Genomic DNA, 24,385 nt, shown 5'->3' with positions numbered 1-24,385 from the left:
TTCTGAGAATCCACAGCATTAAAGTCTTACAGCAGCTACCATGGTTCTGTGGAATAACATGGCAAAAAAATACACAGCCAGCAATTTTCAACAACTCACCCATTCTATGTTGCTCAAAATATCCTAAATTAATTCCCTCTCTCAATTCACATTTTAGTTGAGTGTTTTTCTGTGTTTTAAAGTCAGTTTGATCATTGTTAGCTTGAACAAAAAACTTTACTCCCAGAGGAGAGTCTTTTCAACAATTTTCTGGGGACAAAGAAGAACAGAACATTGAAAATATGAATTTATAATGAAATGGGAAACAAAGGAACATTAGAAATGCATTACTGAATCGGATCAACCTTGTGCACTGCTCTGTCTCCAACAAAGCCTTAAATATAGCAAAGTGATAATACTGCCGTTCAGAAATAGTTTGTTTGAGGGTTGACATCCAAATCCGTAATTCCAGTCACCAAGGATTTCACAATCCTAATTTGAATGACGCTCTATCTTCTTTGTTTGCCAGTCTAGACAGTACAATGAATACAGTGATTTAAAACACAATGAATTCTCTCTTAAAACAAAATATTTTGTAAAATTGCTTTTTAATCATTTCTTTTCTCTGTTTCCATAAAGGCTACGCTATAAATAAACCCTGAAAGTTCGCATTTGATCATCATTTCTAAAGGCTGGGCAAGAGGCAAGTGAAGGGTTTACACAGAAAAAAATAGAGGCACTGTGGAGCAGAAATAAAGGGATGCATTCATGATTTCTAACCTTTTGTTGGAGTGTCAACGCTGAGACAGATACAAGCCAGTAAACACTCTGCTCTCCATGGAGAGACCCAGCCCAGCAGGGTTATCCCTGTCTGGGAAGGGACAGAGAACCAAACTCCCCAAGATCTCAGGACAAGGTGCCATTTTGCTGCTGGGAAGGTCAGTAGCCACTCAAATCCACTCAGTCCTGGCGGCTGAATTCCACTCTCCAGCATCATCTGGGGCTGGGGATCCAACACTTACCCAGCTGAGGAATCCAGGGCAGCCCCAACAGGCAGTGGATCTCCAAGGGAAACCCTACTGGAAACCCAGAGAAAATCCTGTCTCCTAGGGAAGCCCAACTTTGACACAGCATCTTAAAGCTGGACATTTCAACTGTTGTCCCTTCAATAATGGGAAGGAAAATGTTTCTTTTAACCCTGTGTGGGAGGAGGCACCAGAAGAAGCCCATCAGCCTGGCACAGGAGCCACAGGAGGTGCACACTTGAGGCTGGGAGACCCCTCTTCTCTGTCTTCTCTCATTCCCTGCCCTTGGGATCCTCCAAGAGCTGCCTCACAAAACCCAGCACGTCCCACAGGAGGAGACCACATCCCTTGGGGCTGCACAGGGAGGCCAGTGAAGCCCACTTGTGGAGAGAATCACAGAATCACAGAATCAACTAGGCTGGAAGAGACCTTGGAGATCATCAAGCCCAAACTAGAATAGTCCCCAAGTCTGATTTTCAGCTGTGACTCAAGGACTTATGAGGTTGAATATTACTGAAAATTAACGGGATGTGAGCTTAAAGTACACAGCAGATGAGAAATCAGATTTAGGGACACCAGCCTTAGTTTAGAAAGTCAAGAAACAAAATCTCAGTCGGGCTTTTTCTCTATATTGAGACTTTAAAAATTGTATCCAAAGTTAAATAGTGAGGCATCTGAGCACAAATGCAACTTCCCAGCTGTGTTCTCCCCACTCAGTCATTTTGGTAATCCCAAGAAATGCTTGGACTTTAACCTAAGGTAATTATTAACAATGGAAAAACCACAGATCATTTCAAGTTCTCCTGTACCATTTCAGTGGCTGAAAGCACGTGGCTGCACAAAGCACCAAACTGGAGGATCTGATGCTCACACTCAGGCCAGTCTCACCTCTCCAGTGTTTCTGTTCAGTTTTCCTGTCACAGTTCAGCAGCAGGAGGAAAATAATGTAAAAATTGCCCCATTCACAACAGGCTGAAATGTAGGAACATTCTTCCCACCAGATCTGTCCTGATTTCAGGATTCAGCAGGTGTTAACCTTCAAACTATCAAAGTGACTTTCCTTACACTTCTAGTCCTCAAAACAAATAAAACAAATAAAGTTTATGTAATAATTTCAATTGTTCTGCAGCAGTGAAAACCTCTCTCTCACTCATCTCTATTCCACACACAAACTCAGCTAACAGATGTCTTTAGCATCATTTTAAGAAGTTCAGTGACAGATATATTTGGATTTGAGGGGCATAAATAGATTTCTTGAAATGCTGATGTTGAAGAAATACTTTTAAACTTCTATAAGAATTTTAAGCAAGGCTGCTATTTCCTTCTAGGCTTTTATTTAGGGATTGCTTGTTCCACAGCTTGGAGAGGCAAAATTCATCTTATCTGTGTTTACAGGAGTTACATGAGTGTATTTCTGCAGAACATTATTTTTAGTGGGATATGACTGCATGAAGAAAGCATGTGATGGACCATATACAATATTTTTCTAGTGTTTTTTTTCCTCCGCCTTAAATTTGAGTTATAGGGGCAGATCTTGGCAGCATGCACAAAGCCCAGAATCTGTAACTCAATTCTCTGTGGGTTCCTAGATGGAGCGAGCCAAGTTTTAAAACACATTATGGATAAATATTAGAGCTGAGCAAAAAATTCACACCTAAGACCAAAGTGTGAAAATTTGGCTTTGATTCATTTAGTGAAAAGGTGGAAAATTTCACACAAGTTTGTGTTTTCCTTTTGCTCTGATCCAACATCGATTTCTGTGTCTGTATCAAACCTCAAAGAGACAGAGGAAGAGGAAGAGTTTTGTGTGTCTGTGCACACGAGAGACAGAGGAGGAGGGAGAAGAAGATGGAAGGATGGAGGGCTGGCCAGCAGGACACCAGCTCAGGACTTGAGTCTGTCTTCCAGGAAAAGTCACTGGCCTTTGGAATCTCTCTGTCCATATGTTCAGGAACAGCACTGGCCCTTCTTAGACGAATATTTTATACATTTGTTTGTTACACTGAGGCAGCTCAAAAGAAGCCCAGTATTATTCTACCCTTCAACCATCCAACTTGAGTTGACAGAGGCCAACTGGATGGATCCCGAGCACTGAGACAAGGTGCATTTCTGGTTCCAGCACTGAATCAGATTCCAGAAAGTTCCAAGAGATTTCTGGAGTTATCTGGGACATGTAGTTTATTCTTTTAATTTTCAGCTACCTCTCTCTGCAGTGGGCTGTGCCATTTCCCCAGTTTGGTATGGCTGGGGCACAGAGTTTGCACACTTGAGGTGTGTCCCCAGTTCTGCTCCCAGACCTCCTGCACCTTCCACATGCCACTGAAGGATGGATCACCTGACCTGTCCTGCAGCACCAGAGAACATTTTCACTCCTCAGTACCAGAACAAATGGAAAAGAGCTCTCTCAGCAGCAGAGACAAGCACAGGTAAGGCCTCAGGATCACTTCTGCCTCCAGAGCACCGACTTTGCTTCGTCCTCAGTGTCTCCACAGTGCCAGCCAGGCTGTGGTCACCCAGTTTGGTGTCCCAGAGCCCAGCCAGGCTGGCCAGCCACAGGCACAGCCCTAAGAGGAGCAGCAGTGTCAGGGCAGCTGCTGGAAGGGTGCCTTGCCATGCCAGCCATGATATTAATTACTTATTCCACAGCCCAAATTTAGAATGGGATGAGGGTCAGCTCTGATTGCCACATCATCTATCAGCTGGAAACTATGTTTGGGTCTAAGCTCCAGCCACTCTGCTACTAAATATAGGTTGGTTAGTTGTTGATTTGAGTCTGCAGTCCCCCAGGTTGCCTCTGACTAGCAAATAATTAAGCAGTTTGCTTTGTGAGGGCTCTGCTGCTGGCACCTCTTTGTGCCCAAAGCTGCTTGGACACAAACCTGACAGCTTAGCAGGGGTTTCAGCTTCCCTGGGCAATGGAAAGAGCCCAAGTGCTCAGCTCCTGTTTCAGCTTCACAGACTGCTGGCACTGGGTGCCAGGAATCAAGTCTGTGGGCACCACCCAAGCAGTCTGGGGCAGGGTTTAGCTGCTCTTCCCCTGACATGAGCCTGTGCAGCTTCTCCATGAAGGGACTGTTCCCTTCAGTGGCTGTATGTGAAGGTCCCAGCCCATGCCATGGTGCTGATGCCACAGCAGGAATGGGCTCCTGACTCCAGCACCAACTGGCACTGGCAGCACATCTCCCTCATCCCCTTCTGAGGTGGAATAAATTTAACCACGCACAGCATCACTGTTAAAATAGACTAAGAAGGTCTGTGCATTGAAACCACATGAAAATATATTGATTTAACGCAGTTTTTAGGCTTGGAAATGTTATGCTGACATAGGCAGCTGTGTTTAACAGAACACAAGCTCAACTGGGAGTCAGGAGAGCAAATTCCTCCACCAGCTCCTGATGCTGGGCACTGCCAATCCACCCTCACCCTACTCATCCTTCCTGGGGATGGAGCAAATAATCCAGGGAACAAGTCTGCATAACCTGCAACACATCGCTTTGCTTCTCTGGCCCCCTCCTCACCCTCTGCTTGCAGCATCTGTCCAAATCCTCCTACCCTCAATTTTAGGTGGTAAAGCCTTTGGGGCAGTCAGGGCAGGTGTGTGATTCCACATGGACATAGACACTAAGAACTGAGCTGGACACAAAGCAATCCCTCCCTGCGAGGGTGGTGAGGCCCTGGCACGGGGTGTCCAGAGAAGCTGTGGCTGCCCCTGGATCCCTGGCAGTGCCCAAGCCCAGGCTGGATGGGGCTTGGAGCAACTTGGGAGAGTGGGAGGTGTCCCTGCCCAAACCATTCCACGATTCTGATTTAGACCAGGGAGGGTAAAACAGAGACACTGAAGACCCAGCCCAGGGGATCCTGATACTCAGCTGGGCACTCCACTCAATATTCAGCTGAACTGCACCACTTCCTCCAAGGTGCAAAATTCAGATTTATTTGGCTGATTTCTTTCAACATCCATAATGAACATTCAGCTTTCCTCACATTTAGTCACCAAGTTCAGACTTTTATTTGCCATCTGGTAACAGACTGGGCTTTACTGGGGGGAGGGAATAGGAAAGGGGCTTTTTTTCTCTTTTTTTTTTTTTTTTTTTGCATCTGTATTTGCTTTATGAGCTATGGCTAAGGCATCATTTACACATGGGGAACTGGATCAGGTTCTCACAATTCATTCCATATGTTCACTTATGCTGTCAAAACATTTTTTCGATCTAATTAATCCGCACACGTCTCTCTGTTCATTTCCCCACTTTGGGCAGTTCAGCATTTTTGGGGTACCTAGCAGGGATTGTCATAAAACCAACTTCTGCCTATACTCTGCTTTAGGGTTACTCCATCAAGAAAGCAAAACTATTTGCAATATTTAATTATTCTTCATCTATTTATTCTTTCCCTCTTTCCAACACTGTCTGAGAAGACTTGATTTTCCTTTCCTTTCCTTTCCTTTCCTTTCCTTTCCTTTCCTTTCCTTTCCTTTCCTTTCCTTTCCTTTCCTTTCCTTTCCTTTCCTTTCCTTTCCTTTCCTTTCCTTTCCTTTCCTTTCCTTTCCTTTCCTTTCCTTTCCTTTCCTTCCCTTTTTCCTTTCCCTTTTTCCTTTCCCTTTTTCCTTTCCCTTTTTCCTTTCCCTTTTTCCTTTCCCTTTTTCCTTTCCCCCTCATCTTTCAAATATATTCTTTACCATGCTCCAGTGTCTACCTCAGGTTAATGAGGAAAATCCCTGCTGTGAGTTTTGATTTGGGATATTTTTTAACTGGTTAATCTGATGTGTGGTTTACTATTAAAAGAAAAAAAAACCCAAACCTGTACCTCAGAAATATGCTTACATTTTACTCAATCTGGACTGCATTTGGGAAATTACTCTGGACAGGGGCTCATAAAAAACAAGAGACCTTTAGAAAAAGTCTTTCACTACTGTAAGCCAGTAGAGATGTTCAAACAGAGAGTAAAACTTCATTAAAATATAGAGAGAGCCTTTTAGTAACCTTACAGATATCCCACGTTCAACAAAAAATTAAATATCATTTAAGAGATACAGAGATATCCAATGAGCGGTGAACAGAGAATAAATCCCAGAAGAAATGAGAAATCTGTTGGGAGTTTAGCCTGGACTGCACAGCACAGAAAAGGCAGCTGTCCATGGCACAAGGCATTTGGTTTCCTTGCCATAATTGCTACAGACAAGGGGTCAGCCACCTTTTCCAGCACACTGCTCCAGAAAAGTATTTTTCTTTCCCAAATTAAAGGCTAGCAGTGACTGAACTGAGTGAAGCTGAAGCAAAGCACACTCATCATTGCAGGGGGTGGACTAGATGACCTTTAAAGGTCTCTTCCAACCCAAACTATTCTATGATTCTGTGATCAGCTGATGATATTGTCCTGTTTTATTTAAAACTGAGCATCCTTTCTTCTCCAGATCTGAAAATCAGCCAGGGATGAGAAGCTACTGCTCTCATTTGTCTTCTGCCATTAGAACTATCCTCCAAGAGTGCTCTTTCTTAAAAAAAAAAAAAAAAAAACACTTTAAATGCTGGATACATATTGCTAAACAATTTTATTTTGGGAAGTATTCCTTAAAAACCAGGGAAGCCGGGTCTGAGGATGGGATGGCCAGTGAGTTGCCAAATGTGCTCTAATAGCAGCAAGGGAGAGGCTCAACCTGAGCTGTGGAATTCCCATGGACACAGAATTAAGCGAGTTTCATAGGAGGAAACTGCCCAAGTCACATCACAATAGGTGTTCTGCTCCCCTTGCTCCTAAAAACTTTGGCTTGTATCTCTTTTGGAGACCACTGGGAAAAGGTAAATACAGTTCCCTTTAGCACTAAAACTCTGTCAGCAGGAATCTCTTTATGTGCACAATGTCTGTGTACTGCAATCACATTTATTGCACAGAAAACCTGTAGGCACCAACTTGAACAAATTAATTTGGAATAAACTATTCCTACTGGCAAATGTCAGGTTACCCTCATCACCACCCTGGCTGATGTTTTTCTATACAAAACCAAACCCAAGAACTATTTATTCACACCTGCCCCAGAGCCAGAAAGAGCCTTTGATTACAGTTAATATTCAATAACCTCTGTACTGAGCAAATCCAAACCTGTTGCCCAGCACTGCCAGCAGGAATTTTAAAGGTATCTGAGGCATCTTTTCCCTTAGCAGATGTTCTAAAAAAGCATTTGTATTCATTTGGCAAATAGAAAAAGAGCACATTTTATAATTGCCCATGCCCAAAACAAAGGCTGCTTCTGTCTGCAAGCACCCCAGTTGGAATTAGAAGTGCATTTGCTGTGGGAGTGAGGCACCAGTGGCACCAGAGCTGGGCTGGTCACAGCCTGAGATCCAACAAAGCACCATGCTGAAAGCTGAGATCCCACAGAGAAGAGCACCCAGGACAGTCTCCACCTTCCCAAGTTTTGGCCATGTAGGAAGCCTGGGGTTTATAAGAGCTGGTTTATAAGCTCTCCTTTTTATCTGCTGGAAAGGCAAACAACACCAAATCCTTCCAGAGGGATGTTCTCACCTTACAACACCCAGCCAGTCACCATTCCAACTTTTACTTTGCTATCTCATCCTATTTTCCCAGCTTTTTAAGAAGCCCCCAGTGAGCTGCACCTTGTGACTCCTGCTTCCAAGCAAGCCTTGCCGCTTCAGCCACTTCAATGAGAAATTCCTATCCCACTGCTCCTCAAGTGCTTATGGGGGAAAGCTCTTCCCAGTACACCTTCCACGACTGCAGTCACTGGATTCACTGGCTCCTGAATTTTAAGCCACACAGGCCCTGAGATCAGCTCAGCTGGTCAGAACATGGTGCTGATAATGCCAAGGGTGTGAATTTGATCCCCATTTGGGGGCCCTTCACTTAAGAGATGGACTTGATCATCCCTGTGGGTCCATCCAACCCAGAATATTCTGTGATCCTGTCAAGCCTCCTGCACCTCAGCTCCTCACATATTCCATGAGAATCACTAACACCACAAGATTAATACCAAACACTCAAGAGGAAAATCTGGCCAATGGGGGACACAACTGAAGAAAAACCACTTTGTGCTTCACCATTCAGCTGATTCTAAGAACTGAGCCAATTTCCTGCTGCTGAAGATCTGTCCTTTTATTTAAAGACAGCAAGCTGGAAAAAGAGATGAATAGCAGAGGCCCAAATGGTTCATGGAGCTTTTCACTTGTAGGTCACTGAGCAGAACCTCAGCAAGGTCAGTGAGTGTTGGCAGCTATGGTGGGCTGCCAGCTTTTTATCCACTGTAAAGGGGATTTACTGGTTTCAAACTAATTTCTATTGTATGCAGTTTCCCCAACATGAAATGCTCCATTGTCACAGCTCAGTCACTGATAACCCTTTGCAAAGCCCCACAGGAGAAACTGCTGCCAGCACCTGAACGCCTCCTTTTAAAATCACACTTGGAGAAGTGTCCTGAGGCTGGAGGAGCTCAAAGAGCCTTCCCCAGCCTGGGTGGGGGCACAGCCCTGCAAGGAGAGTGGCAGTGCAGCTGCACATTCTGTTCCTGACTGGAGCAGAACTGGGGAGAGGCAGAGCCCAGCCCTGTCCTTTGCTCCCCACGGTGGCTGCTCCAGGAGGGAGGTGAATGTGTGCTGGCAGCACCACAGGCCTGTTGTCTGCAGAAATTACTTTCTGAAAGAAAAAAAAAAAACAAAAACAAAAAAGAAGCAGCAAAAATGAACAACTCCATCATTATCTGATGTGCTGAGATCTCAGCAGAGATCAGCTCAAAGATCCATATTGTTTACGGCAGCTGATGAGTCTCACAAGTGCTGAAGCTGTGCTCTCGCTTAAAGTGCTAACATATTTACAGTTTTCAGTCCTGTCCTTAGCACTTATCTGTCATTTCAAGATGAATGCTCCTTTTGTACAGCCTAATCACTTGCACGAACACTCCACCAGCTCAAAATCCCAGATTTGTTTCGCTTTTCCATTAACAGCAATTCTCTACTTTAGAAACTGCTTCATGCAGCAAATTGGAAAAAAAAACCAACTAGTTTTTGTTCAAAGGTATTTCTTTGGCTGTGACAAGTCTAGAATGGAGGGAAAGATATTAAATTACTTTTATCTGATGCAAGTCTGAATTTTACTGCACAACTTTCTAAACACACTTATCCATTGTTCTGCTCTGGCTTGGTTATTGACATTGGAATAATTAGTGAAGATCTATATAAGATCAGAAAGGATCAGCAACATATCTAACTAAACCTTTGATAAGAAGCCATTTTTTCATGCTCAACAATCTTTTCTCTATTCATAATATTTCAAACATTTGGTTGGATCCCCTCCTGCCCCCTCCTCTCCCAACAAACAGTAGGAGCATGTGCAATTAAAAGCTGTCAGTCATTCTGGTTTTACAGGAATAAAGGAATGTGGGTCATTCTACAACTCAGTAACTTAATTTTAAAAAATGCAACCCAGGCATGCAAGAAAAAGGATACAGTTCTAAGGAGGAGGTCTTACCCTGCTGGATGTTTTACATTACTCTCATTGGGTTACTGGCCTGTCACAAATCAGTTTCAGATGCACCTCAGAAAATGCTCAGCAATGCAAGATGCATCTGTTGTTTCTACTAATCCTGGTCCCACTGCAGTCAAAAAAGGGCAACATCTGATTTTCAGAAGTCTCCAGAAATGTCGACAACTGCAGTTTAGAAGGGTCCATACCTGAGCAAGAAGAGCACCTCAGTTATGTGTTGGGCACAGCGTTGGATAACTAAAGCTTCAGGCTGGGAATGAAAATGCTGATCTGGAGTTAGCCTTTGCTGTTCCTAGGAAATTGCCAATCCAAACCCTGAGTGAATTTGTGCTTTAAAGGATGTGGTCTCCCATTCCTTCCCAAATATTCTCTAAAAACAAGAATTCTGCATATGAAGTGCATTTTTGTGCAGATGTACAACACAGTCTTTAAATGTTCTGAATGCTGTAAATACGAAAAGTTGATACAAACATCAGAGTTGTAACCATGCCACAGTATATAAACCATCTTCCATATTACATAGACAGCAATGAAAATTAACACAATAACCAACTGCAGCTCTAAGGTAAGATTTTGAAGTCAAAAGATGTTCCAATTATGTGTAACTGTGTTGTCAATCTATAGCCCTTCCATTCTGACTTATTTTAACCCACTAGAGCAACATTTTAGCCTCATCATAGATTTTATTTGCACTTTTTGTTCTATCACTTTAATACAACAATAAACCCCACCTCTGAGGTATGGAAACTTCACTAAATCTGCTTCACAAGTCAGGAGGAAGAAGAACAAAGTTATACAACTTGACCAAAGTCACAGACAAAGTCAGTGGCTGAGGTGGGAATAAAATCTATGTACTCTGCCTCTCAAGTTAGGTTACACAGATTGATTTCTCATTGCAAAACTCTGCTTTTATTTATACTCAGAAGAACTTGGTGGTGCAGTAGCCTGTGTCAGTTTGAACTAGCACAGAGTACTTCCCATTGCCAGGCTGTTAATAACAACTACTTTGGCAAACACTGAATTTTTCCTGTGTCCTTAGGAAATACTACCCTACATTTTACAGGGTATTTGTTTGATCTGGAAAGCCAGGCAACTCACTCCTTATCTCATCTCAGGACATGAAACAAGCCTGGGATTTGAGGTGTCCAACAGTTCTGGACATCCATATCTGTTCATACTTAAGGAATTACAATAGGAGCAGGGATGCTGATAAACCAAGAGAAGTCCTTTTTCCTTAACCCTTCCTGGTAATGCTGCAGAAAAATCCACAATGGCTGGAAATAGGAGCAAAAACCTCTCCAGCCCTAAATCCTACTGCTGTGTTGCATCTATCCATGGGAGAGTTTCCAGCTTTCTGAAGGCACAATCCAAAGAATGGCAAATAACATAATTTGGAGACATTTAGACAGTTACAAAACATATAAAAAGGGGTGCATGGGAGGAAGATTGGGCAGGGAAGCAGGAAGGCAGTGGAGTGACACTGGTGTGAGAGATGCTGTGTAATTAGCCACTAGAGGGAACAAGAGTCATGCTCTTAATTAAGGTGCAGCCTCTTTTAGCAGGGGGGCCTGAGGGTTATCCTTGCCCAAGGAAGCTGGATGGGGAAGGGTTGAAGCCTTTCCCTGTAAACCCTGGAGTAGGACAAAGCTTTCCTGCCCTTTGTCTGTGTTTCATTCTCCCCTTTCAGGTCTCTATAGGCCTTGGCATAAGCAGGGAACAAGACCTGAAGAATTCATACACCTTTCACATCTCTTACCTGCAATTAACTATTTTTTGCACCTGGTAAAAATGTTTAAACAAAAACCTGGGATCAGAAGGGATGAGACAAAGAAGAGAATGGGAAAAAAAAAAAGAAAAATGGTAAAAGAGACAAAGCTGTACTTTGCAGACAGGGTACACATTGGTGTCGGCTCTTTTGAAGGAGAAGGGAAGAAAAATCACATTCACATCATGGCAAATGGTGTGAAAAATGTGGAGTGATGCTCTGCTGGCATCAATAGACTGAGACAGTGGCTGGGAGGGATGGGAAGGACCTGCACCCCCTCTTGCCTGCTGACCTGATTGGAGCTGCATGAGAAAAATGAATGAGGTGAAAAGCAAAAGCCCCTCTTTTCCTCTGCTGCTGCTGAAGGACACAGACCTATTCAACAGCATGGCAAGGACTGAATCACAGACAAACAATCTTTTTATTACCATAAAAATGACAAATAAGTAACAGTTACAGCCTGTAAACACAAGACTCAAATTAAATAGAGTTCTAAGTGGTACAGTGTAAGTGGAAGCAGGATCCCACTCCTACTAAAGCCGGCTCAGCCTAAAGAGTATCAGATGTTAGCCGGGCCTTAGAAGGCCTGGGACATAAACTATGTGTGTAAGAGAAAAAGAAGTCAAATGACTCATGACAGAGTTTGTTTTAATATAAATGACTTCTTCTGGCTCTCTGCTTTTAAAGCCTTGCCATGTTCAGATCCTGAACAGCTAACCTGGGCAGCTGGCTCCCTCAGCCCTGTCCTTCAGTTTGTGTATTAAATGCTGGCATTTACAAACTCCTATTCCTCTGGCTGAGGAAGGACAGTTTATTTTAGCACTGTGATCAGTGCCACCATAAATCTCCCCTCTTCCAGTCCAAGAACACTGGCACAGCCCGATCAGTGTTCATATGCTGTGCCCATAAAACAGGGGGCATTGCCATGAGGCTTTACTGAAGTCCTGCAAGCCTTGAGAGGGGCCCTGAGGTGAGGGACCAACACTGACTGAGCCACAAACCATCCCTGACTCTTTGCTTTTCATTATGTGAGGACAGGGCTAAGGGAATGAGATGTGGAAAGAGTTGGGAGGAAAGAGGAGAGGAGAGGAGAGGAGAGGAGAGGAGAGGAGAGGAGAGGAGAGGAGAGGAGAGGAGAGGAGAGGAGAGGAGAGGAGAGGAGAGGAGAGGAGAGGAGAGGAGAGGAGAGGAGAGGAGAGGAGAGGAGAGGAGAGGAGAGGAGAGGAGAGGAGAGGAGAGGAGAGGAGAGGAGAGGAGAGGAGAGGAGAGGAGAGGAGAGGAGAGGAGAGGAGAGGAGAGGAGAGGAGAGGAGAGGAGAGGAGAGGAGAGGAGAGGAGAGGAGAGGAGAGGAGAGGAGAGGAGAGGAGAGGAGAGGAGACCAAGAGATGGGAAAAGAAAAAGTGAACGTTACTAAACAAAAGAGAGGCACAAATCAGAGGCAAAAATACAATAGGAAAGAATAAACAACACCAGAAGGGAGCAAGGAGAGGGAGATGGTGGCTATTGGGGATTTAGTGCTGAAAGAGAAAAGCCCCATTCCTATCTTTATTCTCTTTCCATGCCTGATTCTCCTCTGGGATGAGTGGAACATCCATGTCCAGAAAGCCACACATTTGGCATTTTGTGTCTTATGGAAAATGTGCTGAATATCTACAGGGCCAAATTATAAAAAGCAAATTAAAAAAAGTGAATCTTGCTTAGTCTCCCTTTCATGCAATGCAAGAATCATCCCTTAGATGGGACTATTGCAAAATTAAATGACCTTGCAACCACAACCAGTAAATAATGAGTAATGTGCTTGTATGCTCAAAGCTTTTATGCCAACCAGTCCAGGAACGTGAGGAGAGCTCATCACAAAAAGGCCCCATTTATCAGAAAGGCTTCACACAGCTTAGCATCTTTAGGGCCATTACTCACCTCCCACACCTAAGCTAAGTGCCAGCTCCCAACCTAGAGCCTAACACACATCCCATTTATCTGCTGGAAGACACATGAGCTGCTTCCCTCAGTCTAGTCTAAAGATACAGCATCCAATACCTAAACTACTTAAAGTTAACAGAAATGGGTGATTTCACAACAACATATAGAAAACCATTAGTCTGGGAAAATCAGGCAAAATTTAAGTCTTACCAGACATTTTGAAAGCAAAAGGAGTCTGCAGGCTACAAGGGTCAGCAGTATTTTGCTGAAAACATCCAAGGTGTTTGTGCTACAGGGCTGGGCAATGAAGGCATCTTTCAAAGGTGATGTGTTATCATCATCCACCCCATGGTTTTGGGAAGGAGAGGTCAGGATGGACAATGGTACAGCCCTCCCACACATGCCTATCACGCAGAGACTCTTCAAAGGAAAACCTATTGATTAGAAGTTGGTTTATTTCCAGAGTGTTCTCCCTCGAGGGGTCCCCTGTGGTTCCCAAGCTCTCAAAGAAGTGACATGGTCAGATCTAACTATCCCTCATTACTGAGGAGTCCATTGCCACATCACTTTTCTCTGTTCCTTACCCAAAAACTGTGCTCCCCCCAGAGCTCCCACACCCACACTCCTCCCTAAAACCTCTACCTGGCAAAGGACTCTCTGGAAGCTGCGTGGCAAACAGCAGCTGACAGCAGGTGCTCACACAAACAGGCCCTGCATGGGCCAGGAGGTATTTCTGTACTGAGGGTTAGTGATGCTCAGAGGAATGCAGCTCCCAGGAATGCTACACATTGAGAACATGCCCCATAAATCATTCCTAAGACAACAACCCAACTCACTTTTGCTGTGCACTTATAAGGCACAGCAAGAAATGGGCACAGCAGTTCTCCCTGTTTGTGCTCTTCCAATGTTTTCAAGCCTCATCTGAAGGAATATCTTTGTGTGAAAATCTGCAAGTCAGGCTTTTCCATGCCCACTTGGTGGTCAGCCTTTCTGCCTTTATTTCCCTCAAGAGTGACAATTACGGTCTTGCTACTCATTACATGGACACGTGTCCCAGTAAAAACAAAACAGAGCCACAGAGGAATTTAATATGGATTCTCTATATCCCACTGCCCCACTTCAAAATGTGCCACAGAAATTATAAGCACAGGACATGTAAAAAGTTGTATCAAAACAAGAAGGAAAGGGTTGGGAATGGTTGTTATATGTCTGTATCTAAGAAACCAAGGAAACAAGAACATATGATTGAACAAAGAAAAGAGAATGAGAATTGGATTCCAATTCTGAGGAAAGACAACACCTTAAAAAAGCAGCTGCCTTCTAATAGATGTTATGGGATCTCTCCTTCACCATTTCAGATCCGTGATTATATGAAAGGGAATAAAGAAAAATGTCTTTACTGTTAACCACATTAAAATGTATTGGACACTCTCAGATAGTAAACAGTCTTGTTAAACTATACAGAGAGACAAAATGTTAAGAAATAAACCCCTCTAGACATCTTTAGGAGCAAGGATAACGTAGCATATGTAAAATGGGAAACTTTTTCAAGTAAAGGGTAGCAAAAGGATGTCCTAGTGGTCTGAACTACTGGCACCAAATCCCACAACTAAGTGATCATAACGCCCTTCACAAACTTCAGTGTGAAAGACATTCAAGCATTTCAGACAGTGCTGTGACTCCACATGCTCGTGCTTGGCCACGGAACAGTCTGATCCCTGTGCTGACATAGCAAGAGTGCAAATCCCAGATGGAAAATTAATCTCACAATGTAGCCAGATTGGGTTTCCAATTCTCCAGTGCCTAACTTGAAGGTTGTTCTCCTCAGCTACTGAAGAGGTGAGGGCAGAGAGACTTTAACTTGTTTGACATCCCAAACATCATTTAAGCAAGACACGCTCTGAAAAGGACCTTCTTGGCTACTGACAGTTACAAAAGATCCATGGTACCCTCCTTTGTCCTCATCCTTCTATAAAATATTGCTATCACACTTTTCCCTGCTTAAATGGCCTGGACAGAAGGGGAGTCCAAGGTCCAAATGACTTCAGCTGTGTCTCTGAGTACATGGATAAAGTCGGTCCTTAAAATAGAAAGGGGAAGGATCACAGTACACTTTTAAGAAAGTATCTATCTACTGCAAAGACACATTTATGGTTTCCTCATATTTATGGTTTTCCTCAAGAAAAGACAGGGTCAGCAAGCTGGAAAAACTGTAAGGTTGTGATATTATTAAACTTCTACAAGCTGATCTTAATCTTATTCTTCTTGAAAAAAAATCAACTAATTGTACATCTCCTTAGACAAACTCCACTGTGGTCATTTCATGGTTTGTTAAAAAAATATACAGCAGCAGAAGCTGCACTATTCCAGGCAGCATTTTTTCTCCTGCTTGCCAGGTCCTGGGCTTAGTGACAGATGAGAAAAACACCATTGGTTTAATAAGAGTCTCAACTTGTGCAGATTAACAAAACACTACATCTTATTCTTTGCCAGCATCAGCTGATGTGAGTTTTTAAAAAGCTGAAAGACATGACAATGTAAATGTTAATTCTACAGACAGAGGAGGTTATATTCACGTACACGTGGTTGTTTCTAACACAGTAATTCAGGGTGTGAAAGATCCAGAACTCAGGAAAAGTCAGTGGAGCTGTGCCACTGTGCAAAGCCAGCTAGACTTTCAGCATAAAGACAGATTAAATAGATTTCTTTTGTCATGCTTCCCTCCAAGAGGTCTTCATTACCTTTTCAGTCCATCCTCATAAATGTGAAAAATAGGTAATAAAATCTTTATCACCAGTCTCAGCCAGAATTAATAAACAGGGAAGTCACATTGATATCCCAACACATGGTGCCCCATCTCCTTCCACCAATGCCCAAATGAAAGGCCAGGTTTTATTTCATTACTGTGATATTTCATGCTTATTTCTGCTTTCAGAGCAACAGCAAGGCCACATCCCTAAGTACTGGACCACTGAGGTTGCTGCATCCAGTGTTAGAAGAGCTGTGCCAAACACTCAGCTCCTGTACATGGGCAGTTCTGTTAGAGCTGATATATCACACGGACTCACTGCAGCTGCCTTTCCCTGTCATTAAAGAGTTACTGAGAAATTCCAAATCTGAACATTTGTGTACTGCGTGACATTTCAAATGCAGCACTCTGAGCTTCCACAAAAAGGACAGCACTTAACAGAAGACACAGCCTTTGTATCCCACTACCTGTAGCATCCACAACTTGTTCCTGAAGGAGCAACAACACAAACCACCTGCAAGAGCTCTAATCACCTTTATCATCTCAAGACGCGTCATCTCCCAGTGAACTGTGTCAGATTCCTCTTTGGGCTCTGATTCAGTAAAGTACTTTAGCACATGGGCAGTCCTGCCTGTCTCCAGCTGAGCTTCTTGCCTACTTGAAAGTCAGATGATGCACCCCAGCGCTTGACTGGACTGGGATACTGGAGTAAACTGGTGTCACTCCTCTGCAATCCTGGAGCAACACTGATTTACATTAACTGGGAATGCTGCATTAGGATTGTGGACTAAGATCATCTGTCACTGCAGCAGCTATGTGACCTGCTATGACAAACTTTGACATTTACTTAGACAAGTTTTTACCTGTAATAATTTCAAGTGATATAAACCAACCACAAATCATCTGCTGTGACAATGAACTAAACACTACTGCACAGCATGTACTGATCTGATAATACATCAAATGTATGACAACATATAGCACTAGACACTGCACTCCCCCAAGAACATTTCACAGCAACAGAATTATTTCTCTCCACTCCAGTATAAAAGGCAGCCAGCAGGATGATATCAAATGATGGCAGCTCTGCTTCTCATAAAAGGACCTTGGGGACTGCAAGGAGATTTGTGTATCTGCACTTCAGCAGCACAGCAATGTGGAAATGTTAAAGTTAGTAAAGCAAACAGACCTCAAATGAGAAGGGCAACAGATGTCAACCAGTATCACATGTCAGTAAACAGCAACAAGGCAGAGGGTACTTTTCTAAGCACTTTTGTGAAAGCATCGTGCGAGCAGCTACAGCCACATCTCAGCTGTGTGATCTCTACATGGTGGTGTTTGTGTGTGTGATTTAGCTCCCACCAAGAAAGGAACTGCAGCCACATGGAAATGCTGTCCACTGGAGTCAGCTGAAAGAAAGTATAAAGGTTTCCACATATTTGTTGTGGCTTGAAAAGTGAAAAAAGTCACACTCTCAAACTGATTGAAAGCTCATTCTGTGCTTGGCAGAGACAAACTAGCATTTATATTCCTCAGCTTTAATACAGAAGGATCATCCTTAGGGTAAAAGAGTAGTAGTGATTCATCTGCTTTTTACCCTCACTGCAGAGACTTCTGACAGTAAGGCCAAAATATGCTAACTAAAAAGGCACGCTTTGTACCATAAACACCAGGCCACAAGGAACTGGACAGTGGCCATCAAATCACTGCCTTTTCATTTCTCTCTCTCATCTATATTTCTCTCAAGATTTCTGGTAAGGAGGCAGCTGACTCTATACAAAAGCCAGAGGCATTGCCAGTATCTTGGTGGTTTCATGAATGCCATATTGAATCTAACTTTATTACACAAGGGAAAAAAAACCCTCTCTCAACTAGGGAAAGCCATATTTCAATGTCAAAACACCAAGGAAAGAGGTAAAGAGATGGAGTTCTACTGCCTAGTCACTGCCCTGAGCCCAGGCTTGGTTAGATGTAAATATTCTCCACAGCCATTGAACATTTTACATAAAATAGTTTGGTTCTCAAAGTCTCTTAGAAGAAGAGGCCATACCAACCAATGCCATCTAAGAGAGCAAGAGCTTTTTACTTTGTGCCTGAGGATGGTCTCCACTAAACCCTGGGCTCCAACTCTCCATGAGCAGATTTGGAGTTCTTGAAGAAAAGGAAGGCAAGGTCAAAGCACCTTAACACACTCCTTGTGTACATCATGTTGCCTAAGAAAACCATCTCCTTCTTCTGCCTTTCCAAAATCCTCTGATGAAGGGAATGGGAGAAAAAACCCAACATGGCAGGAAGGCCTTTGCTAAAAGGTGCATTAATTAGGTAAGGCAAGCCAACGAAATGATTAATTTGCTGTTCTCCTTCAGTATTATGTTTACACAAGTTGATTATAGCACTTAATTACTAATTCACCCTGCTCAAAAACAAGAGTGCTTTAAATTTTTAATGAGATGAGGAAAGGCAGCATTCCTGAACTCAACAGGGAGAAGTCATTTTATTTCCTCTTTTGATTTCCCAAGTTATTACCATTTCTAAGGAAAACTTATGCTTTCCCTGATCTTCCACTCAGTCCTTGCTTTTGAAAATATGGAAATCACGGGACGCTTGCATGAATTTCAATCCATGGCCTGACAGGTGAGGCTTTGGAAGAGGAATAAAGGATCAGATCATCAACTGCAGCACGTCCACTGAAATAAATGGGACAAAATTACACCAGAAATGGCCTGATCCAGAAATGGAAATGGCCTAACTTTCTCCAGTTCTGTCAGCACAAAAGTTGAATACGTCCCAGTACTATTTATGGGTGTTCTTATGAAAATGTTGTGTCTTCCCCATTGCCAGTTGGTCCATTACCAAGGTTCTGGATTAATTGTACTCGGGAACGTCTTCACATTCATAACTGTCTGAAACACTTTAATTGTTACAAGGCAAACACTGTGTATCCTATGTTCATCCTGGCTGATCTTTATAAAACTTGTGCTATCTGTAGGGTTTGTTATTTGATTTTTCCCTCTGTGCCTGAGCCACCTGAGAGGAGATGTCCATCAAATGAAGCAAAACCCAGCAGTGCACAAACAAAACTCTTCCAGGCTCTGTCAGTACAGAGTTGTGAGTGAATTATTTCCCTGCACCACCTTAACTTCAACTCCCACCTGCAATACAGTCCACAGACTGACCCAGGGGACCATGAGCCCCATGGCTCCTGGGGCTGCTTCCAGGGCTGCAGACTGGACCCAAGGGGTTCTTCATCTGCTCAGCTGCTAAACAATTCAGCTAATCCACATGAGATAATTACCTAACACCTCCTCCTATAGAATCCAGCTCATTTTCATGCACCTATGACCTGCTTTATGGAAACAATAAAAAAGCATTTCCCTGTATTTTTGCAGGATATACCATCAACTTGCTTAACAACCAAAACGAACAAAGGAAAGACTAAACCTCCCTTAAAAGTGAATTTGATATGTGAAAAATCTTGTAGTCATATAGATTCCAAACTCCAGCTCAGTGTTTCACGCCAAAAATATTCACAGAAAGCTGATTACAGACTTACCAACAAAATGCACTCTAGAAAATCAGAGTATCTTCCCTCCCATGCTGGCCAGTAACAATGCCCCACGTGAACACAGCACATCCAACATAAATCTGGTAATCTGGTTCCATACAGGTAATTTTATTAATTGCTTTAATATGCAATTAAGGAATAGTCAGTGGGCTGCAGAGTTTTATAAGGCAATAATCCTGTTCCCTGGTGTACAGCTTTATTCCAGAGAGTGGGCTATCAAAAAAAAAAAAAAAAATTAGCTGGATGACTGCCAAATCAAACAGCACCTTCTTCCCATTTTCAATTATGTACGAGTGAGGTAGAGTAACGAGGATATACTGGAAACTTTGACATTTATTTATTGAACATTTTTACTGAGAAGGAATTGCTGGCTGGCTAAACCGGAAACTATATTTTTACTACAGAAACAATCCCACAGAAAAGCAGGATCCTGCTGCTCAGTATGAGAGGAATGGCTAGAACCAGTAAATTGACCCACCTAAGCCAGCAATGTTAAGGTTATTTCATTCAGTAGAGCACATATTTCAAAATTCCAAACCCCAAAAAATACAGTCTATTTCAAAAATCTTTATGCCACACTGTTTTACACAGCACTGTCTGCTGGGGGCCAGCCAGGCTGCGTTAGAGCTCCTACAAAACCACTCAGAGAAAAAGTGTGCGGCATTTGTAGGGACAAATTACAAGATAAACCAGAAGAAATTCAGAGGATTTTCTCCCCTTTCTGGAGTTTCTAGCGACTAAATAACCAAGAGATGAAATGGGGAAGAACTCACCACACTGTGTGTTTGGTTTTGTTTTTTTTTTTTTTTTTTCTTTTTGGATAGACCAATTGTTTTACCGCAGAGGAGAAAAATGCAGGGAGAGTAAATGAAGAGGAAAATAGGGAAGTCAACATTCTTTGAAGCAACAACATATGGTGACCAGGCCTGAGAGATGGAGGTTATAAATCTTCCCTTGATAGAATTACCTAAAGATGAAATTGCAGCTTCAAGGGGCTTGAACTTTTCAATCCAGACTAGGAGCTTGCAAATTAACCTGTTTGGTCACAGCTTTTGCATTAACCTTCATTTCCAAGGCTTCTCTGTAAAGGCTCAACATATTGAGAATTTTGGTGCTAAAACAGACGCAGTCAGTAGAAAGCATGAAAAACTTTGCACAAATCACTTGAAATACGAAGAAAAATACGTGAAAATTAAGAATTAGAACAAAATGCTGAATTGTCCAAAGAGCTGCAGTATGGGAAGGGAGAAGAGACAGGAGGCATGCTGCTGCATGCCTTTGTGAGAATAAACTTATTTAGGGATACCAAAGGATAAAGCTCTTTAGTGTTGCAGCCACCATGACCCACTGCCCAAGACAGGTCAGGGTGAGGCTCCTGCTGTCCCAGGTGGGGTGGGTGCATCAACAGCCACGTGTGGTGAGTGACTGCCTGTCTTTGGAAAAACCATCCTCTGAAGCAGCTGCTTCCCCATGTGCAAACCCCAGTGATGGGGCACCAGAGGACCAAGCACCAGCACTGTGCAGGAGGATGAGAGTACAGCAACACCACAGCCACAGACCTACCCCAGGAAACACCACCCAATTCCAACACATTTCTTACCTGTGCAGTTAAATAAAGCCTAACTCTGACTACTCCATAAGGTTACCACAGATTTGGTTCTTCCCTAGGTGACCCACCTTGTCCTTCCTCTGCTGAAAAGGATGTCCTGGGAGATTTTGAGGATCTTGCCTTTGTGTTCTAAGTGAGGCAGATGCTCTGACCTGGCTGACCTATGCCCCAAACACCTACAGGATGCACATTTCATCAAATTCAGCATCCCTGGTGGGCAGCAGCCAGAGCTCTTGTCAGCAGAGCATGGTAAAGATGGACTAAGATTAGCAGAAGTGATTTGGTGGGATCCAGATTTGGGTGCTATTTCCAAGCTGTCCTAAAACTGCTAGAGTTTTAGAAAGTGGAGAACAGCCAACCCATAAAACCAGGGAGCTTTTAAACATTTTGATTCTGACATTGAGTGGAAATGTCCAAAAATTGTTCTGAGAAATGTGACCAGTGACTGGGAAAAATACTGTAAAAAATCCCCTTCAAAAAACCATAGACATAATGAGAGAGGTTATTGTAAAAAACCCACAGCTCTCTCCTTTACTATTACACTGAGCAAACAAAGAGCTTTGGAAAGCAAGTAATTAAGCACAAACCATCTATTAGAGAAGAGGTAATAACCTGTATTTGCAAAGCCTACAAAGATGCTGAATGTTTGTAGCAGCAGCTCTAAGAAAGGGTTGCTTTGGAAGATGTGTTACAAAAATAAATGTCAGAGAGGTTATTGAACTGCAATGGTAGATACATATTTACACTCTCCTGACCCTAAAATAAATGTATTCAATTTCTCCTTTGTGATCCCATGTAGCTAAATTATTTTAGAAATATTCATATCTGTTCTGACATTACTGGATATTCTTCTGTAATATTTTTATATATAAGGGCAGGGTTAAAAACTAAAGGTAAGTGGATACACAAAAATAGTATAAAACACAGCACAGAAAACTTCACAGCATTAGATTTCTCCAATGCTGATAAAAACAGATTTAATAAAATCATTTTTGAGATGTTCAGTTATTGTACAGTAGTGGAAAACATCCTAGGCTTGGAATGAAATACGTGTTTGAAGGCAGAAGATTAAGAGAAAAGCAAGAATTAAATACGAAGTCCTGTCACCAAAAGTTGCTACTGAAAGAACACTTATCAAAATAAGGCCTCTTTACAAGCACTAGAATCATTACACACAGATATATATGTTGCACTGTGTATTTGCTGCAATGGGATTCATTTTAATGGAAACATTCTTATGAAAGGAAACTGCTCTTTGTGCTAACCTACACAGCACTGTAGAATATTCCCATTTGGAGAAGTGCCAAGCACAGCCCAGCTCCTCTCAGCTTATGCTGAGCTGTTTATTGATTCCAGTGGAACTGCACCAATTTAACCAGGTCAAGGAGCTGACCTCCCCTATTCACAAAATATCTCCAGATAAGCTTTTGTGCAAAATTTCATCTACAAATAGCTGTCCCTGATGTTATAAAGCAAAATGCAACAAATGTATTAGGGACTATCTTGATAAATCATTTTGTCCAACTGCATTTTGCTGTTCAGTGTCCTTGTGCCGGACAAGGAGACAACATGGCTTATGGGATTGCCAGGTGGGAAAACAGGCATGGTTTGGGACAGTCAGACCCTTCTTTGGGTTTCTGATGCCACTGTTGTTTGTATAAATGCAGCTTAGCCATGCTTTGACTGATCCACTAAAAATAAAAGCCTCACTGCTACTTTTCCAGCTGCTAATGGACTGAAATAACATGAAGGAACATGCAGGTCCATCCTCATTATGAACTCTGCATTCACTGGGGGCAAGACAAGAGCTAAGATGTGTTATTTTTTACTGCATAAATAATGTTATGTTGCTTCTTATGTTTAACACTCCTCAATATGAAGGAGGGAAAGTAGGATAAATGTAACTGAGATGAAAGTATGACCTTCCTGCAGCATCAGAGCCTTGCCAAATTCCCTCTTTTGTCTGTTAAATTACATGGGCTAACTTAATACACAGCAGCTTCTATGCATGTCCCCACAGTCCAAAGGCAAATGAATCCTTAACACACCTAAAGAATATCTGGAGTTAAACAGAGGGTGGAGAGAAAGCGAGGCTGGATCTTGTCTGGCTGTGCAGAAGGGACAAACTTTGCCACTTGGATTAAGGTGTGTGCGTGGTGCCACAAGTCAAGGTGTAAGCCACATTAAAACCGAACAAAAAATGACATAAAATCGGGTGCTGCATACCTGGATAGATGCAAAATCCCCAGAAGCACAAGCTCCAAGAATAGCAGCACCCACCAAAACAGACTCCACTTCTTTGGACAGCACAACAGGCTTGCCTGCAGAGGGAAGAGCCAGGCCTCTGTTAGAGAACACAGCAGCACCAGCAGCTCCACAAATAATTAAAACCCAAAAAGACAAACAAAAAAAGAATCAAAAAGGGCTTGAAAACCATTATTCAAAACCCCATTCAGAGCTACATCCTACTGTAGGTTAATGTAAATCTCTCTGCTCCGTGGTTCCAGGCACCAAGGAAAGTGCAGCATTTAAATAAAATCATTTTAGCAAAATATTAATGCAGAACATAAAGCACACAAAAACCAACCCCCCCAGATCTTTGACACTGGCTATTTATCTCATACAAAGGGCTTGGTATAAACCTGTTACCCACACCCTCCAAACCCACGTGCCTATTAAAAGTTGAGCTGGAGGGGAAAACAAGGCGGTCTCCTTTTTGTTTCTTTTGCAACAAACAAAAAAAGACTGTTTGTATTTGGTTTTGAACATACAGCCAACAAAGCCCGCCTGGTTTTGCTGGAAGACATGAAAATATGAGTAGTAAACTTTCTCAAGCTATGTATGAAATAATAAAAGAAATCTTGTCTTCCAAATTGTGCAAGATACTCAGAAACAAAATTAAAACACTGGAAAAACAAGCAAACAATATATATTCTAAAGAATATATATACTATTCTATATATTCTGTATCTATTCTAAAGAATATAAATTCTATAGAATTAAATATTAGTGTTTCATCACCCATGGGTACAATCAAGAACATACTTTCCCTTGGTTTATGCAGAATTTTCTGAGACCTGTTTTACAAGTGTAAAGAAAAGCAGCAAAAGGCTAAAAAAACAAACAAAAATTAGCCTGCTTTCTTAATTCCCCAGAAAAATCTAAAGCAAGAGCATAAATCTAAATACTTTTCTAGCTGCTCTTCAGATGCTTATCCTCACTAAGCTGAAAAATTTAATATTCCTGCAGTATTTGGCATGTGTCTCCATTTCCAGAGCTG

The 24,385-nt window shown here is 42.5% G+C and overlaps 1 protein-coding gene across 11 annotated transcripts in view; it reads right to left on the bottom strand.

The window, feature by feature from the left end:
* Window positions 1–24,385, bottom strand: part of FGGY (FGGY carbohydrate kinase domain containing) — a 124,519-nt gene that overhangs the window by 5,706 nt on the left and 94,428 nt on the right. For 10 of the 11 annotated variants that reach the window (XR_011001811.1, XM_068198879.1, XM_068198880.1 and 7 more), the window contains one exon: window positions 23,332–23,426. Coding sequence is in view for 10 of the 11 variants with exons in the window: in XM_068198879.1 (XP_068054980.1) it covers window positions 23,332–23,426 (95 nt within the window). In the remaining variant the exon portion in view is untranslated. Of the gene's footprint in view, window positions 1–19,601; window positions 19,710–23,331; window positions 23,427–24,385 lie in introns of those variants that run through there. The other variant, XM_068198881.1, reaches the window with a different exon arrangement.

This window comes from Anomalospiza imberbis, chromosome 9, assembly GCF_031753505.1.
Source record: "Anomalospiza imberbis isolate Cuckoo-Finch-1a 21T00152 chromosome 9, ASM3175350v1, whole genome shotgun sequence".
Classification (NCBI taxonomy): Eukaryota; Metazoa; Chordata; class Aves; order Passeriformes; family Viduidae; genus Anomalospiza; species Anomalospiza imberbis.
The sequence above is the reverse complement of the archived record's forward strand: the minus strand, read 5'-3'. Positions and strand labels throughout refer to the sequence as shown.